This window comes from Bombina bombina, chromosome 4 (genome assembly GCF_027579735.1).
Source record: "Bombina bombina isolate aBomBom1 chromosome 4, aBomBom1.pri, whole genome shotgun sequence".
Classification (NCBI taxonomy): Eukaryota; Metazoa; Chordata; class Amphibia; order Anura; family Bombinatoridae; genus Bombina; species Bombina bombina.
The window spans coordinates 947,757,180-947,777,424 of NC_069502.1; the positions used below are offsets into that span (position 1 = coordinate 947,757,180).

Consider the following 20,245-nt stretch of genomic DNA (forward strand, 5'->3'; position numbering starts at 1 on the left):
TCATTTACTGTACCCACACATATTATATACCGTTTTTCTCGCCATTAAATGGATTTTTTAAAGATATCATTATTTTCATCATATCTTATAATTTACTATAAAAAAAATTATAAAATATGAGGAAAAATGGAAAAAAACACACTTTTTCGAACTTTGACCCCCAAAATCTGTTACACATCTACAACCACCAAAAAACACCCATGCTAAATAGTTTCTAAATTTTGTCCTGAGTTTAGAAATACCCAATGTTTACATGTTCTTTGCTTTTTTGCAAGTTATAGGGCCATAAATATAAGTAGAACTTTGCTATTTCCAAAACATTATTTTTCAAAATTAGCGCTAGTTACATTAGAACACTAATATCTTTCAGGAATCTCTGAATATCCATTGACATGTATATATTTTTTTTTAGTAGACATCCCAAAGTATTGATCTAGGCCCATTTTGGTATATTTCATGCCATCATTTCGCCGCCAAATGCGATTAAATACAAAAAATCGTTCACTTTTTCACTAATTTTTTCACAAACTTTTGGTTTCTCACTGAAATTATTTACAAACAGCTTGTGCAATTATGGTTTAAATCGTTGTAAATTCTTCTCTGGGATCCCCTTTGTTCAGAAATAGCAGACATATATGGCTTTGGCATTGCTTTTTAGCAATTAGAAGGCTGCTAAATGCCACTGCGCACTACACGTGTATTATGCCCAGCAGTGAAGGGGTTAATTAGGGAGCATGTAGGGAGCTTTTAGAGGTAATTTTAGCTTTAGTGTAGTGTAGTACACAACCCCAAGTATTGATCTAGGCCAATTTTGGTATATTTCATGCCACCATTTCACCGCCAAATGCGATCAAATTAAAAAAAAAACGTTACATTTTTCACAATTTTAGGTTTCTCACTGAAATCATTTACAAACAGCTTGTGCAATTATGGCACAAATGGTTGTAAATGCTTCTCTGGGATCCCCTTTGTTCAGAAATAGCAGACATATATGGCTTTGGCATTGCTTTTTGGTAATTAGAAGGCCGCTAAATGCCACTGCGCACCACACGTGTATTATGCCCAGCAGTGAAGGGGTTAATTCTGTAGCTTGTAGGGAGCTTGTAGGGTTAATTTTAGCTTTAGTGTAGTGTAGTAGACAACCCAAAGTATTGATCTAGGCCCATTTTGGTATATTTCATGCCACCATTTCACCGCCAAATGCGATCAAATAAAAAAAAAACGTTCCCTATTTCACAAACTTTTTCACAAACTTTAGGTTTCTCACTGAAATTATTTACAAACAGCTTGTGCAATTATGGCACAAATGGTTGTAAATGCTTCTCTGGGATCCCCTTTGTTCAGAAATAGCAGACATATATGTCTTTGGCGTTGCTTTTTGGTAATTAGAAGGCCGCCAAATGCCGCTGCGCATCACACGTGTATTATGGCTAGCAGTGATGGGGTTAATTATGTAGCTTGTAGGGAGCTTGCAGGGTTAATTTTAGCTTTAGTGTAGAGCTCAGCCTCCCACCTGAAACATCAGACCCCCTGATCCCTCCCAAACAGCTCTCTTCCCTCCCCCACCCCACAATTGTCCCCGCCATCTTAAGTACTGGCAGAAACTCTGCCAGTACTAAAATAAAAGCTATATTTGTGTTTTTTTTTGTTTTTTCTTAGCATATTTACATATGCTACTGTGTAACTTAGCCCCCAACCTCACTGATCCCCCACCAAACAGATCTCTAACCCTCCCCCTCTGCCTTAATGGGCGCCATCTTGGGTACTGGCAGCTGTCTGCCAGTACCCAGTTTAGTAAAAAAAAATGGTTTTTTTTTTTATTTAATTGCCCTTTTCTGTAGTGTAGCTTCCCCCCCCCCAGATCAACCCCCCACCCCTTCCAGATCCCTTAGATGATTTATTTATTTATTTTAATGGTTTTTTTTTTACTTTTATCAACCTTTATTTTTCTGCAGTGTAGCGGTTCCCTCCCGCTCCCGCCCCGTGCACGCGCCCGCCGCCTCCCGTGTGCGCTCCCGTCTGTCCCGCCCCCTCCACTTCATTCGGCACATCGATGGCCGCCCACCCGCCTCCCAGACTTGCTCCAACCCACCAACGATACCGGCCACCGATGTCCGGTGCAGAGATCGGATGGCCAAGGGGGGTTATTGCAGGATGCCTCGATATTGAGGCATCACTGCAATAACCGGAAAGCAGCTGGAAGCGAGCAGGATCGCTTCCAGCTGCTTTCCAGACCAAGGACGTACGCCACACGTCCTCGGTCATTAACTGTATGTTTTTTGAGGACATGTGGCGTACGTCCTTGGTCGTTAAGGGGTTAAGAATGTTTTTTTTTACTATGCAGAACAAGAAAATGGGGAGTTATTCCAAGACAATCCCTGCTGGATGGTTTGAGAAGAATGTGATAGTCAACATTGGATTCAGCACATACAAATCTTCAGTGTGCACATTCTTACAAGTGAATAGTTAATTTTTTTTAACCAAAGCATCTTACAGAAACATGAAACCCATTTTTTTTTAGGATGGCCTATAATTTTACTGGATTCTGCAGAGAGCAATATTTGTGCACTCATTGTGCTCACATTACAAGTGGTCAGTTAAGTGTTATTCTTGAGCACAGTTCAAAATAACGTTTTAAAATTAAACAATTATCGCTTATTTGTTGGTATTGATGTTGGATAAGAAGGTTTGGCACACAATCTGCTTTCCAATTCCTCACAGAGGTGTTCAATGGGGTTGAGATCAGGGCTCTGCACAGGCCATTAGAATTCCTCTACACCAAACTTGTCAAACCATGTCTTCATGGACCTCACTTTGTGCTCAGGGTTACAGTTATGCTCAAACAGGAAAGGGCCTTCCCCAAACTGTTGCCACAGTGTTGGAAGCACCTAATTGTCTAAAATGTATTTTTATCATGTAGCACTACATGGAACTAAGGGCCCTAGCTCAAACCATGAGAAACAGCTCAGACCATTATCCTTCCTTCACCAAACTTTACAGTAGGCACTATGCATTTCGGTAGGTAGCATTCTCCTGGCATCTGCCACATCCAGATATTTCCATCAGATTGCCAGGTAGTGAATTGTGATTCATCACTCCAGAGAACATGTTTCCAGTGGTGGCATGCTGTACACCATTGTTTCTCAACATTGATCCTCAAGTACCCCCAACAGGCCAGGTTTTCATTAGAGCTGCAACAACTAATCGATATAATCGATAATAATCGATTATGAAAATAGTTGTCAACGAATCTCATAATCGATTAGTTGGTTTGCAATTAGTTGGTGCACAGCTCCAGCTGCTTTACTCCAATGAGCCCCTGCACATGGTATAGTGTTTCATGATTATGCCCTTAGCCTAAAGGACGTCTACAGACGTTTACTTTTCACTTTTTATGGACAGTATATGTTTCTTTTTAAGTTCACAACCTCCTGAAGAAAGGACAGAATGCGGAGAACCCTTAGCTGACTCCAAGAGAAACCCCTATATTTGCACCAAAAAAGGTATTTACGCCATACCTTATGGTAAATCTAGCCAGTTACCAGCTTACAAACCTCAAGCATTGTAACAATAACCTTCTCTAAAAGACCTCTTCTAGACAAGACTAGACGATCAATCCAAGCATTCAACTTAGGTTTGGATCCGCCAGAGCGTCGACCTGAACTGCTTCTGGGATGTGGATGAGAGAGAAAAAGCGATAGTGAGACTCCGCCCACTGACGAACATGAGATATCACCTTGTCAACGAATCTCATAATCGATTAGTTGGCACCAGCTGCTTCCCTCCAATGAGCCCCTGCACATGGTATAGTGTTTTATAGTTATGCCCTTAGCTTAAAGGACGTCTACAGACGTTTACTTTTCACTTTTTCAGGACAGTATAAGTTTCTATTTAAGTTCACAACTACTCCTGGCTTATTTGTTACCCAGAAATAATAGGAGTCATCATTTGGATTGTTTATATTAAATCAGGTGATTTGGGACAATGTTTTGCATGATATAGTGCCGGGCTTGTTTTTTAAACATAGCCCTAGATTGATGGGAGTTGTTATTTGAATTGATGTTCACTATTATCTGTTTGCACAATATTTAGCGAATTGCTTGCTATTGCTGATTATAATTATGTATTGTATAGATAAATGTATAAGGCTTTGTTCTATTATTGATATATAGACCTTAGCGCTTTTTACTTTTCTTTTTTTAATATATTTTTAATTAAATGTGATATGTACCAAATTCAACCTCTAAGTATATATCTGTTATGTTAAGAGCTGGCTAGATATTTTTTCCCCTAACCTTATAGCTGGTTATTTACCATTGAATATAGATATTCAAGATATTTCTTATTTTAGAATGAAGTCCAGGCTTACTTTATTACAAGAGGCCACTTGCATTGGTGGAGAGTTAACAAAAACAAATATCCACCTTGGTGAAATTGGCAAAACCCTACTTATGCATCTCAAGCACCTCAACACCATCTGAGCTCCTCTTCTCTGCTGCAGGCAAAATAGCTTGGATTTTATTATAACTAAACTAAATCGGCCAATTAATCGATTATGAAAATAATCGTTAGTTGCAGCCCTAATATTGATAGAAAGAACAGATTCCGTCTGATCCAGATTCCTTGAGTTTTTAAGGGACCCCAACTTCTCTCCAGCCGGAATGGCTGGCGTTCGAGTCACAATCTCCCAGGATGGTCTCAAGAAGCATGTGCCTTGGGACTTAAGGGCCTGAGAGAGCCCCTAGAACAGAAAGACTCCAGTCAGAAAGTCTAGACCTAACCTCTGATAAAAAAACAGTGTGGTCTCCATTCAATTACCTGAGAATCTCTAATGGAATCAAGCCAAAGGAAAAATTTGCATTGCTTCCAGGAAAGGTACCACCGCAATTTCCAGAGAACTGACTACTGCACAAAGGAGACCCTAAAACCATTGAATTTGAGGGTCAGAGGTTAGGTCGGAAGGCGGGGCTACAAAATGGATAGTGTTCGAAAACCAAATTTTCAAAATCACATAACACCCCCAAAAATGAAGGGATTTATATTAAAGACCCCAGGCTTCATTATCTTAAAAAGAAAAGGAGGGTTAATCCTTGATGAGCTAGAGCCTTCTACCCATAGGGAATAAGCACCTAGCTATGGAGCCTCAGCTGTGGAACAGACACAGCATCCCAAGGCCGACAGATCCATTCAATTAAAGACAGGAACCTAGAGAAAAAAGAAAAGCAGAGCAACCAACCCTAGTTTTCAACACAGAGGATAAAATACATTTTTGGAGGGAAAAAACAAGGACTACCCCACTGACCTCCAACCCAAGATGGTGTCCCTTGAATTCCGATTGGCTGATAGAATTCTATCAGCCAATAGGATTGAGCTTCAATCCTATTGGCTGATCCAATCAACCAATAGGATTGAGCTCGCATTCTATTGGCTGTTCCAATCAGCCAATATAGAATGCGAGCTCACCTTTAATTCCGATTAGCTGATAGAATTCTATCAGCCAATCGGAATTCAAGGGACGCCATCTTGAATGACGTCATTTAAAGGAGAATTCATTGTTCAAGAAGACGTCGATTGAAGAGGATGCTCCGCGCCGGATGTCTTGAAGATGGACCCGCTCTGCGCTGGATGGATGAAGATAGAAGATGCCGTCTGGATGAAGACTTCTGCCCGGTTTGATGAAGACTTCTGCCGCTTCGTTGAGGACTTCTGCTGGCTTCGTTGAGGATGGATGTCGGGTCATCAAAAACTGTAAGTGGATCTTCGGGGGTTAGTGTTAGGCTTTTTTAAGGATTTATTGGGTGGGTTTTATTTTTAGATTAGTGTTTGGGCGGAAAAAGAGCTAAATGCCCTTTTAAGGGCAATGCCCATCCATATGCCCTTTTCAAGGCAATGGGGAGCTTAGGTTTTTTATTTTATTTTGGGGGTTTGGTTGTGTGGGTGGTGGGTTTTACTGTTGGGGGTTGTTTGTATTTCTTTTTTTACAGGTAAAAGAGCTGATTTCTTTGGGGCAATGCCCCACAAAAGGCCCTTTTAAGGGCTATTGGTAGTTTAGTTTAGGCTAGGGGGGGTTTATTTTGGGGGGGGCATTTTTTATTTTGATAGGGCTATTAGATTAGGTGTAATTAGTTTAAATATCTGATCATTTCTTTTTTTATTTTGTGTAATTTAGTGGGGTTTTTTTTGTAATTTACTTAATTGTATTTAATTGTAGTGTAAGGTTGTAACCTAGTTAAACTAAATACAAACTTGCCTGTGAAATAAAAATAAAACCTAAGATTTATACAATGTAACTATTAGTTATATTATAGCTATCTTAGGGTTTATTTTACAGGTAAGTATTTAGTTTTAAATAGGAATTATTTAGTTATTAATAGTAGGTTTTATTTAGATTTATTTTAATTAAAGTAAAGTTAGTGGGTGTTAGGTTTAGGGGTTATAGTGGCGGCGACGTTGGGGGCGGCAGATTAGGGGTTAATAAGTGTAGGTAGGTTTGCAGCGACATTGGGGGCGGGAGATTAGGGGTTAATAACATTATGTAGGTGTCGGCGACGTTTGGGCAGCAGATTAGGGGTTAATAAGTATACTGTAGGTGTCGGCGATGTCAGGGGCGGAAGATTAGGGGTTAATAAGTATAATGTAGGTGTCGGCGATGTCTGAGGCTTCAGATTAGGGGTTAATACGTGTAATGTAGGTGTTGGCGATGTCGGGGTCAGTAGATTAGGGGTGTTTAGACTCAGGGTTTATGTTAGGGTGTTAGGTGTAAACATAACTTTTCTTTCCCCATAGGAATCAATGGGGCTGCGTTACGGAGCTTTACGCTCCTTTATTGCAGGTGTTAGGCTTTTTTTCAGCCGGCTCTCCCCATTGATGTCTATGTAAAACCAGCTTACCGCAGCTCACCGCAGCGCTGGTATTGGAGTGCGGTATGGAGCTCAATTTTGCTCTACGCTCACTTCTTGCCTGCTAACGCTGGGTTTTTGTAGACCTGTAATACCAGCGCTGTAGGTAAGTGAGCGGTGACAATAACTTGCAAGTTAGCACCGAGCAGCTCTTACTGCAAAACTCGTAATCTAGCTGAAAGAAAGGTAATGTCTTGCTAAATTTTCAATACAAAAACTACTACATGGTTATATATATATATATATATATATATATATAAATGTTGGTATTGAATTTAACTGTTGCTTTAATCCTAATATTTCCATAGTTTGTGAATGTAAGGTTGTTCCAAAGAAAAGTAGAACTACATACTGTATTAAAATTACTGGATGAACAAATATAAAAAGGGATATTTGGGATTTTGGAGTAAGTAAAAAATATATTTCAACAAAGTAACAGTCAATCAGGTAGATTACGAGTTATGCTCGCTATAGGGAATTTAACGAACACAACAAAAGTTGCGTTATTTAACCCTCTATAGCACAGCCATTACAAATTTCAAAACTGTCGCCTTGTGCGTGCGATATGGTTGCATTGAGCTCCATACCGCACACAATACAAGTGCTGTTTTGACGTGCTCGTGCTCGCTTTCCCCATAGACATCAATGGGGAAAGCGGGCTAGGAAAAAAACCTAACACCCTAACATAAACCCCACGTCTAAACACCCCAAATCTACAGCCCCCGACATCGCCACCACCTACATAATGTTATTAAACCCTAATCTGTTGCTCCCAATATCACTGCTACCAAAATAAAACAGAATTTATGTTTACCTGATAAATTTCTTTCTCCTACGGTGTGTCCGGTCCACGGCTTCATCCTTACTTGTGGGATATTCTCATTCCCTACAGGAAATGGCAAAGAGAGCACACAGCAAAGCTGTCCATATAGCCCCCCTCTGGCTCCGCCCCCCAGTCATTCGACCAAAGGTTAGGAGAAAAAGGAGAAACCATAAGGTGCCGTGGTGACTGTAGTGTACAGAAAAATAAAAATTTTTAAACCTGACTAAAAGCCAGGGCGGGCCGTGGACCGGACACACCGTAGGAGAAAGAAATTTATCAGGTAAACATAAATTCTGTTTTCTCCTACATTGGTGTGTCCGGTCCACGGCTTCATCCTTACTTTTGGGAACCAATACCAAAGCTTTAGGACACGGATGAAGGGAGGGAACAAGTCAGGTAACCTAAATGGAAGGCACCACAGATTGCAAAACCTTTCTCCCAAAAATAGCCTCCGAAGAAGCATAAGTATCGAATTTGTAAAATTTGGCAAATGTATGCAGAGAAGACCAAGTCGCTGCCTTACAGATCTGTTCAACAGAAGCCTCATTCTTGAAGGCCCATGTGGAAGCCACAGCTCTAGTAGAGTGAGCTGTAATTCGTTCAGGAGGCTGCCGTCCGGCAGTCTCATAAGCTAATCGGATGATGCTTTTTAGCCAAAAGGAAAGAGAGGTAGCAGTAGCTTTCTGACCTCTCCTCTTACCAGAATAGACGACAAACAAGGAAGATGTCTGTCTGAAATCCTTTGTTGCTTCTAAATAGAATTTTAAAGCACGAACCACATCTAGGTTATGTAACAAACGTTCCTTCTTCGAAACTGGATTCGGACACAGAGAAGGAACAACTATTTCCTGGTTAATATTCCTATTGGAAACCACCTTTGGAAGAAACCCAGGCTTGGTACGTAAAACTACCTTATCTGTATGGAATACCAGATAGGGTGAAGTACACTGCAAAGCAGACAATTCAGAAACTCTTCTAGCAGAAGAAATAGCAACCAAAAACAGAACTTTCCAAGATAGTAACTTAATATCTATGGAATGCAAAGGTTCAAACGGAACCCCTTGAAGAACTGAAAGAACTAAGTTTAGACTCCATGGAGGAGTCATAGGTCTGTAAACAGGCTTGATTCTAACTAACGCCTGTACAAACACTTGTACATCTGGCACGGCTGCCAGACGCTTGTGCAACAAGACAGACAGAGCAGATATCTGTCCATTTAGAGAACTAGCTGACAAACCTTTATCCAAACCCTCTTGGAGAAAGGAAAGTATCCTAGGAATCCTAATTTTACTCCATGAGTAACCCTTGGATTCGCACCAACAGATATATTTTTGCCATATCTTATGGTAAATCTTCCTGGTCACAGGTTTTCTGGCCTGAACCAGAGTATCTATAACAGATTCCGAAAACCCACGCTTAGATAGAATCAAGCATTCAATTTCCAAGCAGTCAGTTGCAGAGAAACTAGATTTGGATGTTCGAATGGACCTTGAACTAGAAGGTCCTGTCTCAAAGGTAGCTTCCATGGTGGAGCCGATGACATATTCACCAGGTCTGCATACCAAGTCCTGCGTGGCCATGCAGGAGCTATTAGAATCACTGAAGCCTTCTCCTGTTTGATCCTGGCTACTAGCCTGGGAAGGAGAGGGAACGGTGGAAACACATAAGCCAGATTGAACGACCAAGGCGCCACTAATGCATCCACTAGTGTCGCCTTGGGATCCCTGGATCTGGACCTGTAGCGTGGAACCTTGGAGTTCTGACGAGACGCCATCAGATCCATATCTGGAGTGCCCCATAGTTGAATTAACTGGGCAAAGACCTCCGGGTGAAGTTCCCACTCCCCCGGATGGAAAGTCTGACGACTCAAATAATCCGCCTCCCAGTTGTCTACTCCTGGGATGTGAATTGCAGATAGATGGCAGGAGTGATCCTCCGCCCATTTGATGATCTTGGATACCTCTCTCATCGCCAGGGAACTCTTTGTCCCTCCCTGATGATTGATCTACGCTACAGTCATCATGTTGTCCGACTGAAATCTTATGAACTTGGCCTTCGCTAGTTGAGGCCAAGCCAGGAGCGCATTGAATATCGCTCTCAGTTCCAAAATGTTTATCGGGAGGAGAGACTCTTCCCGAGACCATAGACCCTGAGCTTTCAGGGAGTCCCAGACCGCGCCCCAGCCTAAGAGACTGGAGTCGGTCGTTACAATGATCCACTCTGGTCTGCAGAAACTCATTCCCTGAGACAGGTGATCCTGAGACAACCACCAGAGGAGTGAGTCTCTGGTTTTATGGTCCATTTGAATCTGGGGAGACAAGTCTGCATAATCCCCATTACACTGTTTGAGCATGCACAGTTGCAATGGTCTTAAATGAATTCGAGCAAAAGGAACCACGTCCATTGCCGCAACCATTAGTCCTATTACCTCCATGCACTGAGCTATGGAGGGCTGAGGAATAGATTGAAGAACTCGACAAGCGTTTAGAAGCTTTAACTTTCTGACCTCTGTCAGAAAAATCTTCATTTCTACAGAGTCTATTATTGTTCCCAGAAAGGGAACCCTTGTGGACGGAAACAGGGAACTCTTTTCTATGTTCACCTTCCACCCATGAGATCTGAGAAAGGCTAAAACAATGTCTGTATGAGCCCTTGCTTTGGGAAGGGACGACACTTGAATTAGAATGCCGTCTAGGTAAGGTGCTACTGCAATGCCCCTCGGCCTTAGGACCGCTAGAAGGGACCCTAGCACCTTTGTGAAAATTCTGGGAGCAGTGGCTAAACCGAACGGAAGAGCCAAGAACTGGTAATGTTTGTCCAGAAAGGCGAACCTCAGGAACTGATGATGATCTTTGTGGATAGGAATATGCAGGTATGCATCCTTTAGGTCCACGGTAGTCATATATTGACCCTCCTGGATCGTTGGTAAAATCGTCCGAATGGTTTCCATTTTGAATGATGGAACTCTGAGGAATTTGTTTAGAATCTTTAAATCCAGAATTGGTCTGAAAGTTCCTTCTTTTTTGGGAACTACAAACAGGTTTGAGTAAAAACCCAGACCTTGTTCCGCTGTTGGAACTGGGTGTATCACTCCCATCTTTAATAGGTCTCCTACGCAATGTAAGAATGCCTGTCTCTTTATCTGGTCTAAAGATAAGCGAGACATGTGGAACCTTCCGCTTGGAAGAAGTTCCTTGAACTCTAGAAGATACCCCTGAGAGACAATTTCTAGTGTCCAGGGGTCCGGAACATCTCTTGCCCAAGCCTGAGCAAAGAGAGAAAGTCTGCCCCCTACTAGATCCGGTCCCGGATCGGGGGCTACCCCTTCATGCTGTCTTCGTAGCAGCAGCAGGCTTCTTGGCCTGTTTTCCCTTGTTCCAGCCTTGCAATGGTTTCCATGCTGGTTTAGGCTGGGAAGTGTTACCCTCTTGTCTAGAGGCTGCAGAGTTAGAAGCCGGTCCGTTCCTGAAATTGCGAAAGGAACGAAAATTAGACTTATTCTTAGCCTTGAAAGGCCTATCCTGTGGGAGGGCATGGCCCTTTCCCCCAGTGATGTCTGAAATAATCTCCTTCAATTCTGGCCCAAAAAGGGTCTTACCTTTGAAAGGAATATTAAGCAATTTTGTTTTGGACGACACATCTGCCGACCAAGATTTTAGCCAAAGCGCCCTGCGCGCCACTATTGCAAAACCTGAATTTTTCGCCGCTAATTTAGCCAATTGAAAAGCGGCATCCAAAATAAAGGAATTAGCCAACTTTACAGGGAGTGCAGAATTATTAGGCAAGTTGTATTTTTGAGGATTAATTTTATTATTGAACAACAACCATGTTCTCAATGAACCCAAAAAACTCATTAATATCAAAGCTGAATATTTTTGGAAGTAGTTTTTAGTTTGTTTTTAGTTTTAGCTATTTTAGGGGGATATCTGTGTGTGCAGGTGACTATTACTGTGCATAATTATTAGGCAACTTAACAAAAAACAAATATATACCCATTTCAATTATTTATTTTTACCAGTGAAACCAATATAACATCTCAACATTCACAAATATACATTTCTGACATTCAAAAACAAAACAAAAACAAATCAGTGACCAATATAGCCACCTTTCTTTGCAAGGACACTCAAAAGCCTGCCATCCATGGATTCTGTCAGTGTTTTGATCTGTTCACCATAAACATTGCGTGCAGCAGCAACCACAGCCTCCCAGACACTGTTCAGAGAGGTGTACTGTTTTCCCTCCTTGTAAATCTCACATTTGATGATGGACCACAGGTTCTCAATGGGGCTCAGATCAGGTGAACAAGGAGGCCATGTCATTAGATTTTCTTCTTTTATACCCTTTCTTGCCAGCCACGCTGTGGAGTACTTGGACGCGTGTGATGGAGCATTGTCCTGCATTCCAGAGTGAAGGGGCCTTTCTGACAAGATTAGGCGTCTAACCAACTGCCAGGCACAAATAAACGTCCCCAAAAGTGTTTCAAAGTTTATCAAACACTCCAAATGTCAAACAAATATGATAAAAATCAATCGATTTAGCCCACAATAGTGTCAACCAGCATAGAGCCCAAGATATAAGCCTTAATTCTGTAACTGAGTCTAAGAAAATGGCTTACCTATCCCCTCAGGGAAAACTGACAGTCTTCTAGCAGTACTGTGTCTTGTTAGAAAAGTGACTGATCATACCTGAAGCAGATAAGCCTGCAAACTGTTCCCCCTAACTGAAGTTCTCTGGTTTCAACAGTCCTGCGTGGGAACAGCAATGGATTTTAGTTACTGGTGCTAAAATCATACTCCTCTTTTAACAGAAATCTTCATCACTTTCTGTTGTAGAGTAAATAGTACAAACCGGCACTATTTTAAAATAACAAACTCTTGATAGAAGAAATAAAACTACAACTAACACCACATACTCTTTACCATCCCCGTGGAGATGCTACTTGTTCAGAGCGGCAAAGAGAATGACTGGGGGGCGGAGCCAGAGGGGGGGCTATATGGACAGCTTTGCTGTGTGCTCTCTTTGCCATTTCCTGTAGGGAATGAGAATATCCCACAAGTAAGGATGAAGCCGTGGACCGGACACACCAATGTAGGAGAAAACTATTTACCCTTAATCTGCCGCTCCCGATATCGCCGCCACTATACTAAAGTTATTAACCTCTATTCCCCTGCACCCCAACATCGCCCACACTATAATAAATCTATTAACCCCTTTTCCGCCGCTCCCCAACATTGACGCCATTAAATAAAGTTATTAACCCCTAAACCTCTGGCCTCCCACATCACTACCACTAAATAAACTGATTTGAATAGCCAATAGAATTTGAGTAGCTCTCATCCTATTGGCTGATTTAAACAGCCAATAGGATTTCAGTAGCTCTCATCCTATTGGCTGATATGAATTTCAAAAATCAAATCAGCCAATAGGATTGCAAGGGACGCCATCTTGAATTGTGTATCTTGCATTGAAGACCCGCTCCACGCCCCCCGGGATGAAGATAGAAGATGCCGCCTGGATGAAGATGGAGTTGCCTGGATGAAGATGGAGCTGCCGGGATGAAGATGTAGCTGCCGGGATGAAGATCCTTCAAGCGGGACTTCAGCAACTGTAAGTGGATCTTCGGGGGGGGTTTTGGGGTTTTTTTTTTTTTTAGTTTAGGGTTTGGGCTTTTCGTAAAAGAGCTAAATGCCCTTTTCAGGGTAATGCAAAAGAGCTAAATGCACTTTTTTTTTTTTTTTTTTTAAATAACAATTTTATTGAAACAGTAAAACATTGAGCATGTTACATATCATTATTAAAAGGATACAGCCATAAAAAGACATATACATTGAAAGGATCTAATGTACAAGACATACGGTGGCAATCTAGATTAACATCATAGTAAGATCCCTATGTTGTATAACTCCAATAGTCACAAAGTATTACAAGTTGAAGTCCTGTTTCGAAGGATATCAATAACAGGTACCCAATCTTTATTTTAGCATTGTTAGCGGGTAATGGCCAGGGCCCAAGATATCTCCCGGATTAAAATATGGGATGCGTTCAGAAAGGTGCGAAAGGTGCTGATAAGGTATCTGTGCTATGAAGGGGGGGTTATAAGATGGGTATTCGGGTCTTTAAGCGAGTATAGATATTCTTCCCAAATGAAACACAAATCATGGAATTCCCCTAAATTTCCTGTTTTGGTGTAGTGATATTGTTCTAGTTTTAGAGCTGTGGTCACTCTGTCTCTCCAGAACTGTAGTGTTGGTAATGTGTTTTTTTTCCAATTATAAGGGATGTATCTTTTGGCCGTATTTACCATGAGCGTCAAAAGTTTAAGTCTGTACATACAGCGTATATGGGGGCGGACATTGAACAGAAATGTCCACGGTGTGTGGGGAATAGGGGAGCCCAAAACTGTCTCTATTTCCCTGCCTATGTCTAGCCAGTATTTCTTTACAATAGGGCAAGTCCACCAAACATGTGTAAATGTGCCCCTGGTTCCGCATCCCCTCCAACAGTTTGTATCATAAGAAGGGATCATCCTCCCCAGCCTGTCCGGAGTGTAATGCCATCTGCATAGTAGTTTAGTGTTCATTTCGGTAACCTGCAAAGAGGAGGTGGAGGAACTCATCTGCCTAAAGATTGTATCCCAAGTTTTGGGTGATATGTGATCATCTAGTTCAGATTCCCATTTTCTAACATACGATGGTTGGTGTATGGCTTGATGTGAAATAAGCAATTTATAAGATATGGATAAGGTGCCTTTGCTTGGCAATGGTGCATGGCACATGGACTCAAAAGGTGTCAGGGGTCTAGAGATGTTGTTCTTATTGGCGTGCGTCTGGTGGCTGTGTGAAATCTGGTGGTATGTCAACCAGTTGTGCTGATTAAGGTTTAATATATCCAGAACCTCTCGTTTAGTTTTAAGCTTTCCGTTTTGTAAGACCCTGTACCAAGACATGCTTTGGTGTATCATTGATATATTCTGGGCGCGTGTGTGAAGTTGAATGGGGGACTGAGTATCGTGGGTCAGGAGGGACAGTGGGGATTGTGGGGATGAGATAGATTTATGTGACCTTAGGGTTTTATACCATAACCGGAATGTTTCCTGGACAGTGAGTGGGTCAACCGGCTGAGCAGGGTCGGCGCGTGCCTGATTGACTGGAGCCCAACACCGGTCACCAAGCTATGTGGCCCCACAAAGTTTAGTTTCTAAGGGCACCCATTCCTTGTGAACCATATGCTTACACCAGTCTACTATCCTGGCCATGTGGGTTGCCTGTTTGTATAATTGGAGATTTGGTACCCCCAATCCCCCATGCAGTTTATTGCGGTATAGTGTTTGGGTAGCGATTCTTGGACGCTTATTACCCCATATGAAGGAATTTATTATTTTCTGTAGCTGATATAGTGACTTATCTGGGATAGGGATTGCCTGGAGAAGGTATAGAATTTTGGGGAGAATGATCATTTTTATAGAGTTGATTCTACCTAACCAGGATAAGGGTTTTTGTTTCCAAGAGGTCAGAGTGGTTATGATATGTGTTTTAAGGGGTTCGAAATTTAGCGGGATTATTTTGTGCAGATGGGGGGTGATGTAAACACCTAAATACTTTAGTGCTACAGGTTGTTGCTTGAATTGGTGCATTTCCAAATGGTGCAGCTCGTTTTGTGGGGTTCCTACATTAATAAATTCTGATTTGGAGTAGGTAATTCGAAAATATGACATCTCTCCAAATTCATGTAGCTGTGACATGAGTGCGGGCACTGAAGTTTCCAAATTTGTGAGAGTTAGGATGATGTCATCCGCATATAGGGAGGTCTTATATTCCATGTGATCTATGACTATGCCCTTGATATCCGGGTTGGATCTAATGTATGTGGCCAAAACTTCCATTGCTAAAATGAATAACGTGGGGGACAGGGGGCAGCCCTGTCGAGTGCCGTTCTCGATTGTAAATGGTTTGGATAGACAGTCGTTTAACTTAATTTTGGCCGTGGGGTTATTATAAAGGGCGAATATTTTGGTAGCTAAATGCCCTTTTAAGTGCAATTCCCATACAAATGCCCTTTTCAGGGCAATGGGTAGCTAAGGTTTTTGTTAGAATTAGTTTTTTTTATTTTGGGGGGTTGGTTGGGTGGTAGGTTTTACTGTTTGGGGGGGTCTTTGTATTTTTTTTTACAGGTAAAAAGAGCTGATATCTTTAGAGCAATGCCCTACAAAAGGCCCTTTTAAGGGCTATTGGTAGTTTTTTGTAGGCTAGGGTTTTTTTTTTATTTTGGGTGGGCTTTTTTATTTTTATAGGGCTATTAGATTAGGTGTAATTGTTTTTTATTTTTGATAATTTCGTTTGTTATTTTTTGTAATTTAGTATTTTTTCTTTTTTTGTAATTAGATAGCTTGTAATTTTTATAGTAGTGTTAGGATTTTTTTTAATGTGTATTTTAGTTTTATTTAATTGGTAGTTTAATTTTAGTTTAATAGTTATATTAGTTTAATTGTTAGTTTAACTTAGTTTTTTTAATTTGACAGGTAAGTTTTAATTTAATTTAAGATAGGGAAATTGTAATTTCAATATAAAGTTAGGGGGCGTTAGGCTTAGGGGTTACTAGTTTAAATTAGTTTATGGCGATGTGGGGGCCTTCGGTATAGGGGTTAATAGGTTTATTATAGTGGCGGCAGTGTAGGGCTTAATAACTTTAGTATAGTAGGGGCGATGTGGGCGGATGTCAGATTAGGGGTTAATAATATTTAAATAGTGTTTGCGATGCGGGAGGACGTTGGTTTAGGGGTTAATAACTATTATAGTGGTGACAATGTCGGGGAGCGGCGGAATAGGGGTTAATAACTTTAATATAGTGTTTGCGATGCGGGAGGGCCTCGGTTTAGGGGTTAATAGGTAGTTTATGGGTGTTAGTGTACTTTTTAAGACTTTAGTTATGAGTTTTATGTAACAGTTTTGTTGCGTAAAACTCATAACTACTGGTCTCAGATGGCGTTACAGATCTTGTCGTCATAGAGTGGAACGCAAGCTTTTGAAAAACTTGTAATGGCTGCGTAAACGTAATTTTTACGAGTGCGGGACTGACGTTGCATTACAGGCTAAAAGGCTTGCGGTACAGCTATACCGTCAAATGGCTGCGTTGCTGTTTTAACGCTGAAATGGACATTGTTTCAGCGTTAAAAGATGAACGCACAACTCGTAATCTACCTGAATGTTTTTAAAATAAAAACACAAAATCAGTAAAATAACCCACTATAACCTTACAACTCATGCTACACTTATGTTATTATCGAATGTTTTGTATGATTTGAACTATACTTACTTTAGCATATCTCTTCTTCTTGTGTTTAAAGATCTAAGTTTTACTAAAAGTCGAGGTTGCCTTCTGTGGGTCATCATTTGATGAAAAACTCCAGTATTTGCTTACGAAAACAAACAAAAAAATCATAGTAAGTCATCAGTGGAATATTCAATATATATATTCAAGTTTTTTGAAAAAATACACAAGTATTATTCATTTTATTTACAATGATTTTATTACATTGACCCTTTTACAATTATATTAATTCCATTAAAATTACTGACTTCATCTAACCACTTTATAATGTGTTATCGAACCTTGCATTTATAAAACATTAATTACTTTACCTTTATCACCATTAATGAAATTGCATTAATGAAACTGATGTAAGCATGGACTTAAACTGCTGTTCGTTAGGCATCCTTACAGATTTTAGAAAGAACATCCATAGTCCAATTCTATGAAACATAACTCAAATATTATCTTGTTTGAAGAGGCCTACATACTGTACAAAGCATGGTAGCGACTGGTTTCATTCTGACAGCAGCAGAGAACTGTACTGAGTAAAGTCACAATCTACTTTTGACAACTTGCAAAAAACATTTGAGCAGGAGCAGAGCTACACCACATTAAAGGGACAGTAATGTAAAAAAACTAGACATTATCAACCAAATATAAGCAATATGTATATCTTTGCCCATATCCCTGGGTAATACTTACCAGTATGAACCGCCTCAATGGACAGAAAAGACCACTCCACTATTTACATTTGTTTTAGGAAACTTAATTTCTGTCACTCCTCCTATTCCTAGTGATATCCAATAAGAAGATGGACAGAGAATTGGTATGGGAGCCTGGTAAGTATTACCCAAGGATATGGGTCATTGCTTATATTTGGTTGTTAATTTCTAGTTATCTTGGCCCACCTGATAATATTTACCAGTGAGACAACTACAAAGCAATACAAAAATGGAGATAAAAGAAAAGACACTAAACCAAAAAATTCAGCAAAAAAAGTAGACAAATATTTTTTTAGAAATAACAAAGGACAAAACCTTTCAACCCAAATTAGCAGTAGCAGATTGATAGACATCCTGTTTGTAATGACATACAAAAAGTATTAGAAGATTTCCACACAGCGCCTGACAAATCTCGGTAGAGGTAGCATCTGCCTCAAAAGTCCAGGATTATTATTATTATCAGGTATTTGTAGAGCGCCAACAGATTCCGCAGCGCAGGATGTTGAAACAGCCCTTGTAGAATGAGCCCTGAGCCCTTCAGGAACTAGTTAATTCTTCTGTCTGTAGGATCTTAAAATTGCTTCAACAATCCATCTTGAAAGTGAAATTTTCACAGGAGGCTGACCCTGTTGTGGACCTTGCAGAATGACAACGAGCCTATGTAAATGTGTAAACAGCGAACTACATCAAAGTGACAGAGAGGTTTTTCTGTGCTTGTTCATTATCGGGATAAAAGGCTAGCAAGACAATTTCTTTGGTTCTATGAAAATCAGAAACTACTTTGGGCAGGAATTTAGGTGGAAAGCGATAAAGGGTTCCTTAACTGAAAGAGCTTGTAATTCTGAAACATGTCTGGCTGCAGTGATAGCAACAAGGAATACAGTTTTCAGAGTCAAAAAACAAATATAAACTTCCTTAAGTGGTTCAATGGAAGAGTCCAACAGGACTTCAATAATTAAAGGTAGATCCCAGGTTGGGGATAAAAATATGTTTTGGAAATTAAAAAGGATATGAGCCAGGGCCTGGAAATGTTGAATTGCCAAAGGTCATTAAGCCCTTCTAATTCCAGTCACTGCTGAAACAGTAGACACCTGAACCTTGATATTACAAGGACTTAATCCTTTCAAATAACCATCATGCAAAAAATCCAACATGTAACATAGCTGGAAGTTTGCTGTACAATAATTATTTTAAATCATCAAGCAGAAAAGATATCCCAGGGTATATAATAAGCGAGGGATGTACATTTCTTTCTTGATTGTAATAATGTTTTAATGTCAGAAATGTTCATTTGTTGTAATCTGGTGACTTTTAGCAACCATGCCATTAATCACAATCACTGTGGGTCTGGATGGAGAACTGGACCTTGTTACAACATGTCCCTGGAAACTGGTAACTCCCAAGGATAAGCTATTGCTTATCTCCAAAGAAGAGGGAACCAAGGTCTTTGTGGCCAAAAACGCTAAAGCCACAATGAAGGTTGCCATTTCCCTTTGTATTCTGCGCAGAAGCAGAGGTATCAAAATATTGGAGGAAACACATAAAATGAGGTTGAAATTCCACATCTGTACCAGAGCATCTGTCGCTAAGGCTTTGTGTGTTGGGTATATACTGTAAAACCAAGGATCTTGATGGTTAGCACGAATCCGGAACGGGGAACAGCTTTTTAAAATAAGTAAAGGGGGAAAATGACGAGCCAAGTTTCTCACATTCGTTCTTAATAATATTAGCCATTTTAATGGGAACCGGGAAGGTCTGTGGCACCTGTCCTCTTAAACCCTATCTGGTTTAGGGATCGACGGTTCCTCCGGCAATTTCGGTTCCGGAAACCTCTAAGCTAGCAAGCACCTCTTTTAGCAGGAAGCGCAAATGCTCCATCTTAAATTTAAAATCTGGCTACTCTGCAGACGGAGGTCTAGATGTCGCGGATTCCAACCCAGAAAGAGCACCCTCCGAGGATTCTGAGTCGCCTTCATCAGCGGATAATCTGTCAGTCAGAGACATCTAGAGAAGTAGATGACCCCTGGGACAGATAACTATGATTCACCTTTCGCTTGCGCTTAGCAGGGCATAGTAAAGCATTGAAAGCCGCTGAAACCGCCATTTGTAACTGTTCAGCGAAATCTGGCGGCCAAAGGGCCCCTCCCGCGGGAGGATTAGTATCACCCTGGGGAGCTGCATGTGCAATCGGAGATGAATGTAAGGAGATACACGGTGACCCTGTCTTCTTACGTTATCATATTTGTATAAATGAAACGATCTTACCAGAATCTATGCCGTGGAACAGGAACACAGCCTTTCAAGTGTGACAGGTTAGTAGCATCGCTCCTGACATGGACTTGAGAGCAGAAAGCAGGCAGCGAAACTCGTCAGCATTGATTGCTTATGGAGCTGTTAATCTGAGTTGGGATGGTTTTGCAGAAAGACTCTCCCTGCATCTCCAGACCCTAAGCCCTGAGAGGCTGACAGGACTACTTTAAACTCCATTC

General features: G+C 40.9%; 1 protein-coding gene across 1 annotated transcript in view; it reads right to left on the reverse strand.

Annotated features, from left to right (window-relative positions):
• NPHP1 (nephrocystin 1) overlaps window positions 1-20,245 on the reverse strand; it is a 322,800-nt gene that overhangs the window by 112,249 nt on the left and 190,306 nt on the right. Inside the window, exon 19 of the mRNA XM_053711944.1 lies at window positions 17,038-17,137. Within this exon, the coding sequence (XP_053567919.1) occupies window positions 17,038-17,137 (100 nt within the window). The remainder of the gene's footprint in view (window positions 1-17,037; window positions 17,138-20,245) is intronic.